Genomic DNA, 9276 nt, shown 5'->3' with positions numbered 1-9276 from the left:
TATCACAGACTTTGAACCCTGCCTGCCATAGTGTAAGACGGGCGTCAAACCACTTGCGCTGCTCTAATTCGTTGCCAACTTAGCGCAGCATTTTTTAAGGGGCTTAGTGTGACAGCAACGTCAAGGACCAACTTCAAAAAAAGGGTGGGGCGGGCGTCCCAGTGTGACACGGCCTAATGAAGCATTAAAAACTTGAAAATCACTGAAAAAACAAAATATACAAGGCCTTGTAGGAGCTAGAGAAACAAATTTCTGCTTTTTCTGCTACGAACTTGGAGGTAACAATTTAAGAAAATGACTAATGTGCCTTCCATACAACATAAGTTTCTAAGGCATACAAAAAATAAACACAAACAAGCTCACACACACACAATCAAATTGAGGCTTGGAGCTGATGGTGACCACTACTCCTCTCAGATTCATTAAAATCTCAGCTCGGACTCATCTCTCGCCCCCAATCAAACAAGGCATTACACCTTTCCTAGACATGGCTCAAACACATAGAGATGACCAAATGGTGCTACCATGTTAGGACTACAAAGAGGAGCCACCTTTTGTGCAGTAGGATAATCTGGTTCCAATTCCTCGTCTTCAGATGAGGACCCTGTATAGCTCGACCCTGATGACAATGACGAATACGAAGAGGATGCATACGACGAGGCATCATCAAATTCTTCATCATCGTCTTCATCCACACCCTCTTTCTCCTCTTCACCTTCATCAATTGGATGAAGAGTTTCGTTGCCTCCATCCGAGACCCCATTTTGGGCCTGCCCTTTGTTCAGCAAATCACCTTTGCCCCCTTCATCTGCTTCATTTTGAACTCCTTTACCCTTCCCACTGACGGCCACAAGCGTCAGTTGCTGAAGTTCCGCTGCCGCATTGTTTGCGGCAGTAGCTCTAGCGGCAGCGGCGGCCGCTGTCACCTCTTCCTCTGTGGGGCACGTGGGGGTCTTGTAAATGGATATCTCCCCTTCATCATGAAACTTATAAATAAGCCCTCCATGGCCACAAGAGTTATCTGAACAAAAAGCCCCGTCATGCCCGACGCAATGTCGCACACATCCATCCCAGTGCGTCTCCGAATCCTCAGGCATTTCGGACAGGACCTTCCATTCCATGGTGTCATGCTGCAATTCCCATACATAAGCTTTGTTGATGGTAGAGGAGACCTTTCCAACCTTATAAAGCACCCCATGCCTTTCCATCAAACCCCATGGCACATAGCACTCAATGTCACATGAAGTTTGCAGCCATGTCCACTGCTCGTTTTCGACATCAAAGCGCAGCAGCCCAAAGTGCTCATGGTCATCCCAAGCAAGCCAATACAAGCAAGATCCACACGCAACACTCGTCAGAACAGGGGTGACATGCGGAGGCATGTTTGGAACTTTATTCCACTTCCCCTTCACAGATCTGTAGACCTCTGCAGTCCGTGATGCATGCTGTCTTCCTCTTGCAATCTTGAAGTTGCCGCCAAAAACAAGCACATAATCTCCCGTGTTGCGGTCTATCGTCATGCCGACAATGATGGGATAGCACGTTGCGAGCGTGGAAGGGAGATACTTGCAAGCTGCCGTGACCGGGTTGCACATGAGGAAACGCTTGAAGACAAATCCATCCAAAGAGTTGAAAGTCATCGAGAGGCAGAGCAAGTGAGCATTGGCAGCTTCTATCTCGATGCTTCCTGGAGGTACTCCGAGGCAGATTTTTCGCCAGTGGAAGTGCCTGTCCAGAAAATCGAGCTGCAAATGGCCTGCATTGCTGCTCTGTGCAGAGACTCGTATGAATCCCGGGCGGTGTGGGAAGAGGCCAGTTCTGAGGTTAGCTATGGCAGGAGAAAGTATCTTGGAGTTCCAGCTACTACAAACAAGTCGAAGCTTAAGGAGGCTGGTGAGAGGCAGCCTCACTAAGACACGATTTAGGATGTTGTCGGGAAGGTTCTTCCAAATTGCTGGGTCCAGTTCCCCATCTTCCAAGTGATAATGGTGGTGATGATGGTGGTGATGGTGAGGAGACTGTGAGTGCCGATGATGATGGTGATGGTGATGATGCGGAGACTGGGAGTGACGATGATGGTGATGGTGGTGGTGATGGGGCGATTGTGAGTGGTGATGATGCCGGTGCGGTGAGGGCGAATGATGATGATGATGATGCACATGGCGATGCGGAGAGGGCGAATGATGATGATGATGAGCATGGCGATGCGGAGAGCGCGACTGATGCTCATGATGACGATGATGGGAATAAGAGTATGTATTCGGCGGCCTTGACTGATGGGAGTGCAAAACTGTTTGAGAAGTCTGTGGTATTGGAGGCAAGTTCTTGGGCTCCATCTTCGTGTTGATGTCGAATGTATGCAGCTAGACTGATGATTTTCCTTGCACAATTACAATCTGAAAGGTGAAGTTCCAATTGGTTAACATAGAAGGGAGCATTAATGTTAACTGAATTGCTCAAATATGTGTATCACTATGAAATAGTATGCTCAAAGGAATGTGCTCTCATCAGACATGCGCACACAGGAAGTCGCATGCCCACGGAGACAATAACTATGGCAATTGCACTAGTACAATTAGAGTACAAATGCAATGTTTACACCAAACACGGAATCACTTCTGCAGATTGTTTGCATAGCAATCACTCTAGTACATTTACAAGTACACATGCAATGTATACACCATACATGAAATTTCACACAGAATTGCTTATGTAGACAATGCACTTAGCACAGAATGTGCCTAAGCCATCCTCTTACGCACATTTGCCCTAGCAACCACTTTGACACCTGTTTCAACTCTGGCACACCAAACATTTGGGGACCCGGACGCGAGTCCCCACAAACATCCATTGCCGGTCTATTCTGAATGCAGTCAATACTAACTGCCATCGATAGATGGCAAAAAAATCAAGCAAGAGCAGTCATCAGAAATGCCATATCATACAAAACTCACAGGAACTCAGAGATAGGAGCCCACATTTCCGAGAAAATAAAAAACTGAAATGAAAGTACAAGCAAAATTTGCACCTTTGAGAAGGAGAAGCGCTTAAAGAGGATCCACGGAAGCATCAAGAGGACTCCGAGAGGAGCATATTACAGGACTGTGGCACGGCATTCTAGATGTTGGTGCTGAGAGAGTGAGAGAGTACCACGCGCGAGAGCATATTTTGTTGCCTAGCCTACAGTGTTAACCCTTTTTAAGGAATCGTTTGTGAGAGAGTACCACGCGCGAGAGCATATTTTGTTGCCTAGCCTACAATGTTAACCCTTTTTAAGGAATCGTTTGTGGGGGCGCATACCTCTAATGTATGTAGGTAATGGACCGCCCACTTGGGTTGTTTACCACTTCGTACCTGTCAAATTGGCTTAAAACGGCACCACAATTTGGCTTTGATCGGCACATATGCATTGCATGTACACAAGTGGATCATGCACGTTGCTAGCCCTTTCACGACACCCCATGTCTACCAAAAGATTCAAGACCCCTTTTCAATTTGACTTTGTGCATGTACCATGTTTGTGCACATTCATGAATCCCATCCTTATCTCTACTCCTTACGAAGAAGGTGAAATTGTATTACAAAAGGTAAAGAGAGGAATACAAAGGACCCATAGGTCTGGGTGGGACAGCCCCATGTCAAAAAAAAAGCATTACATCAAATGTAGCATTCTAAATCTAACACAATGATAGTACAAGGGTACAATCACTTTCCATTGCTATCTTCTGGTGAGTTTTAGAGCCAGTTCACATGGGCAGGTGATTTGCAACAAGTTTGCAATTAATTGGCAACTATGTGAACTTGGGTGCACCCAGGTTGCCGGTTGGCAACTAGTGGTCAACCTCACTTCCATGTGAACTGGCTCTTAAGATGCTAGACATAGTAAAGTCCTCAAGGAGAGCATCTTGGGCTTTTTGACACAAATTTAGAGTTGATTACACTAAAATAGCCATGAAGATGACTGCTTAAAGATAGAGGGATTCCTCTGATTCCACATATATCATAAGATGTACCCCCTCGATAAATTCCACAAAGGGATGTCCATTCCTTTACATTTTCCCAGCAGGAGGTCCTTTATGTCCAAAGCTTTTAGATTAACTTGGATGATGACAACTTGTAGAGATAACAATATTGCCTTATTTTCTCTACAGTTGAACCAAATATGGGCACAATCCTCTATTGTCCTATGGCACCTTGTGCAGATTCCATTATCGATCCCTGCTCTAAGACCTTTATCTCCACTTCAAACACCTTGATTCATTGTGAGCCACATGAGAGTGGAGTGTTTATTTTCCATAGGAAAGGCCCGAAGGGATTTGAACCTATAAGTCCACTATTTGCAGCTCCAAGAGTCTTTCCATATTTTTTTAAACCTTTTTTAAGCTTCATACTCCACAATTAGGGTAGAATTGTTTGAAGGCTTCAGAAGCTACATTGGATAATCTGTTGGTGACTTGAATTGCCTTGGTTGGAACTCTAATTACATCCAACAGTCTTTTAGCTCTTTCCACCGGTTTACACGTGAAAGAGGGATGGTAAACTCTCTATGAGGAGAAAAAGTTGATTTTAATTTGTCCTGGTGTATTAGAGCAATCGAGGCCCTGATGCCAGCTTTAAAACACTTGTGGGATTTTTTTCTGCATAGCTGAGCCTTTGCTTTACCTACAAAAACCCCAAACCAAAAAGAATCTTGCATGAAAGTCAAATGATTACAAAAAAATTCTTTGGAAGGTTTCCAATTTGCTTTGATTGAGTCCCAAGCCTACCACATTTGCATACCAACTTGGAGCCTATCGGGATAACGAAGATAGGAGATTTCATAATCTCTCTAAGCTAAAGATTGGTCCAAGCTTTATAAGTTTCTCTCTAAGATGAAGATTGGTCCAAGCTTTATAAGTTTGACATTTAAATTTCTTAGTGTCTCTCTTGAGGAGAGCAGTGTGAGACCGCGGGGGACTGGACCATGCAACTCTCCACCCAACCGTGCCATATATAGACTCCTAGCCCCTAAATATAGCGCCCCTTGACCGCATTTCCATCCTGGCCCTTGGCCCTGCCCTTGGCCTGACATTACTCCCCCCTTGGATAAGCGTTTTCGTCCTCAAAAACACAAGTGGTAGTATCTTCGTAAGAACACTGATGTTTTCCTTATTGGCATCCTCTACACGGGCCAATTGTCCATATGACCGATACCTGGTGCAGTGAGGAGGTTCAATGAAACCAAGAGCAACATCTTGATTTTCAACATTGTTGTCCTTTTGCAACCACCCGTATCTAAATGGTAACTCATGTGAGTATCTTGAAAAGCTCCTAGCTACTGAAAGATAGAATAGGGAGTGTCCTCATGTCAGACTTCTAAACCTTTTGGAACACACAGAACCGCATGTTCACCCCTAACAAAGGTTACATGCCAACATACTCTGTCAGCACACCTACTAAGTCCTTGACTTATGAAACTGTCGGTATCCAAGCCCACCACAACAGGTGTTCAAAGTTGAAAACCTAACCGAAGCAAATTCTAGAATAAGGAGAGAATCACCTATTCAGAATGCATTGTGCTAATGTATGCTCTTAGCAGATCCTTTAGCACGGTTTACTAACGTATGCGCTTAGCATATCCTTTAGTACTAAATAGAATACTTGTAAGCTGCCCATCCAACGTGGGATGAATAACAGCAATAAGAGTGAGGTACTTTCCCTAACCACTTAGAGAGTGTCTTCCACGACTGACGACAAACTATGACTCAACCATTGAGTATCCAGCCATATACTCGAGATGGAATGGAGACAACCAACTAGGTTGAATGTAGATTGGAGGTTCCAGCAACCAATCACTAACATCCATACTCAGCCATCACCTTGTATGGTAGGGTGTAAACTCATACAAAATCTGCAAGAGAGATTTCACTAGCAATGAAAAAGGGTGCAGAAAGAATAAAGTCCACGGATTTGTATGCCGCTCCAAATAAATTTGTGTTAAACACTAGGGCCCATAACACCTAGTGTGCATGCATTTAACACAAACATATCCAAACCGCAATTCCATGACGAGACTTTCCACGATACTTACGTGAAAATCTTGCAACAAAGTTGGACCATAATAGAATGTGACAACCCGGTCACACCTAGGAACCAACCATGAGACCTTCTCCTGAACGTAGCATACTTTGCAGCAAAAGTTGGACCATAATAGAATGTGACAACCCGGTCACACCTAGGAACCAACCATGAGACATTCTCATGAACGTAGCATACTTTGCTATATGTAGAAACGACCTTCCGTTAAGGTGGTTTCACAGCACTTGTAATCACAACAAGTATGTACTTAGTACCCGACAAATTTTGGCCACTGAAATTGTTCCTGATACTGTGTGCGTCAATTGGTCTAATGAACGGATGCGACCAGCACCTAGGGACTTCGTCGCGACACATCATTTCGAATTGGGCGCCAGTGTCAGTCCCAGAGACTCATATTCTCCACATGTGGAATATGTCTCAAGTAAGGATGCCAGGAAAAGTGACATCCATCAAGTACGAGCTGTACTTGTGTGTGGAGGTAACTACGAACACTCTGCGACGCGAGTGAGAGAGACCCTCATTATCATGCTCCACACTGGCTAAACCAAGCTCCTTGAGTTCCTAGACCATGTTGTATCCCATGTGAGAACATGTGCCAAATCGAACCAAGTAGGTTCGTAACAACAGAAGGCAAAAAGGTAGATTGGACACTTGGCCCAAAATACTTTGTGCCGACATGCCCTTGGCATGGCTCTGTAACATTCAAGCGTACTTATACGTCTTGAAAAACCAAGTAAAGAATACTGAAAAAGGAATAGCACCAAATCAATAGATGCGTACCTGGAGATTTGAACGGAATGTTCACTTACTCGTATTCAAACGGAGAGGAGCACGTCTCGTACCTAAAAAAAAAACAAACAGTATTGCACTGGAAACCATGGGTGTTGCCCTCGCAATCCAACCCCTTTGGTTAACATCTACGTAGTCAAACCCCTTGGTAAGACCCTCTGTAGAAACTGCACAACTAGCAGGTAACGGTTATCAACATAGTCAACCGTATAGAATCTACGTTGTCAAACCACTTGGTAAGACCCTGTGTAGAAATTGCTCAACTAGCAGGTAACGGTTATCAACATAGTCAACCATATACATATTGATTGGAATCAACCAAAAGTTGAATTTTTCCACTACTGCGTGGTAGATTGCGAAATTCGTTCCTTGAAAGGCTAACTGGGAGAGATCAAACTGTGATCCTCAATGCCTATGGGATGATGTAGCAGTCACCCGCCGGGTCATACCCCAAAACAATATGTCCATAGACACTCCGTAGTGCTATAGAGAGAACATGGAATCCACACAAGTGGACTGCCTAGCTTTGGTGGACAGCCATGCTGTCACAACTGATTGCTGCATCTATACTTCCTTGTATAGATCAGTTGCTATGAGTTGAAGATTTATCAAAAACGCAACTTGAGGGTCGCACTGAAATCATGTAGTGCAAAAATGACACTGTAAACATCATGAATGACAAGACCCTTGCTTGTCCATTAATGTCGATGTATACTTCCCTGGGTAGATCTGTTCACTCTTGAAAACAAGCACCCAAAGAATGTGAGCATTGGGATCTTACCCTAGGTCTGACAATGGCTCTTAGCCTGTGTGGCTCATAGCCCTTGTGCAAATTAGTGTTCAATGGACAAACCGATGAAGATGGATTTGAGTAGCATCTTAGCCACGTGTTAGCTGAGAGTTAGAGCACCTTGGCTCAGGCTGACTCACGAGCAAAACACATATCAAAAGCTTCCTAGAAGATTTTTATTTTTCCCTTAAAGAGAGAGAGACCGAGAGAAGAAGAGCATGTTGGGCTGAGGAACTTTCCTTAAATGACTATGACATGTATAGTTGATTTCCCTGCTCTGGTGCATCTTATGCCTAGCTTGTAGATGCACCTTATCCTATAAGCATTCCACAGGTTTCTGGTCTAACTCTCTCATCGAGAGAGTTAATAGAGAAACACAAAACTCACACCGACCCACCTACCTTGTAGGGGTCGTGATTGTATGAGTACGACTTAGCCTTGGCACTTTGCCTGTAAAATAAGTCTTAGATTGAGGTTCCTTTTAGGGTTGTTGTGTTAATAGCAACCAACAATCATGTTAAACAATCCATCATGTATTCTGTCCGTGATAGAGTTGCGAGTGGGATAGCGGAAGCATAATGCATGAAGTGGTGGAATTCATGCCACCTGATGAGCATGCCTTGCACGCAAAAGTATAAGCCCTTGGCTACTATGACGGTCTCAAGCGTGAGAGCCAAAACCATAAGTGCCTTGCACAATCTGTACTGGTATTGGTACATTACAACGGGATGGTGCCACATCGAAAATGTGAGCAAAAATTCCCATTTTACCAGTTTCCCAAACTTGTGTGCCAATCCCCTTGATTCCAAATCAACGGGAAGTATCTCGGCACAAGGGAGAAGCCTTGCTTCGTATAAAATTGCCAAAGCACTTTGCTTTGCACAATGAAAGTAACTACCAAGTAAAGTGTAAACATGGAAAAAACAATAAAAATTTAAACTTTTGCTGATAGGAAATGGCTGTGGTTGCGGATATCATAACAAAAAGGAACGACCTTGTCGAGCAATTTCAACTGAAATTAACCAGTACTGTGTGGCAAGCATTCTCTGTCAGTTTGTAGAAACAGTGACAAGGAGTCGGCCATGCTGAGCAACTTGCTGTCTTCAACAAGTCCAGTAATAGGCCATGCCTGTCTCCTTGAGATACTGAAAAATTGGCCCTTGGCCTTGCGTTGGAAACAAAATGTAACTTGTGATGAGCGTGCTCTATCAAGGTACTCAAGAGAAGCCATGCTTCATATAGCTATGTCTAGCCTCATTGCCAGCAAATGCTATTAGCGACAAATATCATAGCAAAGAGAGTCGACCTTGTCGATCATGCATAAAAAATCGACCTTGTCGAATTGTAAATGTAATGGAAAAATAGTAGAACACGTGCAAGTTATGCATCTCATATAGCCGTGATCATTCATAGGCATCCATTTCATACCAGGGGTATCAATCACATGCTTAATACACAAAAATCAAATGCGTACCTCAATAAATACTCCTGCCGATGTGTCTTGCCCTTGTAAGAATCAATTGAGTTGCAATTAAGAAGTTCAATGATAAATTATTTCATAGATGCTATTGCTTGGTGCGATAGCTGCTCTACTGCTTGCTCTTAAGGGCCTTGCCCGA

The 9276-nt window shown here is 43.9% G+C and overlaps 1 protein-coding gene across 3 annotated transcripts; it reads right to left on the bottom strand.

The window, feature by feature from the left end:
• Positions 1-237: 237 nt before the first annotated feature.
• On the bottom strand, positions 238-3374 carry LOC147419629 (F-box/kelch-repeat protein At5g43190-like). Of its 3 annotated transcripts, none has more exons than XM_086506155.1 (2): positions 3029-3374; positions 238-2396 (listed from the first exon to the last, which is right to left on the bottom strand). In XM_086506155.1, the coding sequence occupies exon 2, from the start codon at positions 2334-2336 to the stop codon at positions 471-473; it is 1866 nt and encodes a 621-aa protein (XP_086362281.1). In that variant the 5' UTR covers positions 2337-2396; positions 3029-3374; the 3' UTR covers positions 238-470. The 3 variants fall into 3 exon arrangements, with proteins under 3 accessions (XP_086362281.1, XP_086362283.1, XP_086362282.1); XM_086506157.1 differs by lacking the exon at positions 3029-3374 and adding an exon at positions 2955-3015; XM_086506156.1 differs by lacking the exon at positions 3029-3374 and adding an exon at positions 2763-2948.
• Between the last annotated feature and the right edge of the window lie 5902 nt (positions 3375-9276).

Source organism: Adiantum capillus-veneris, chromosome 29 (assembly GCF_014529385.1).
Source record: "Adiantum capillus-veneris isolate H3 chromosome 29, ASM1452938v2, whole genome shotgun sequence".
In the NCBI taxonomy this organism is placed as follows: Eukaryota; Viridiplantae; Streptophyta; class Polypodiopsida; order Polypodiales; family Pteridaceae; genus Adiantum; species Adiantum capillus-veneris.
This window is presented reverse-complemented; position numbering and strand designations above follow the sequence as displayed.

What these genes read in the sequence shown, in the direction of transcription:
- LOC147419629 (XM_086506155.1), bottom strand. Translation starts at nt 2,336, where the DNA reads ATGGAGCCCAAGAACTTGCCTCCAATACCACAGACTTCTCAAACAGTT.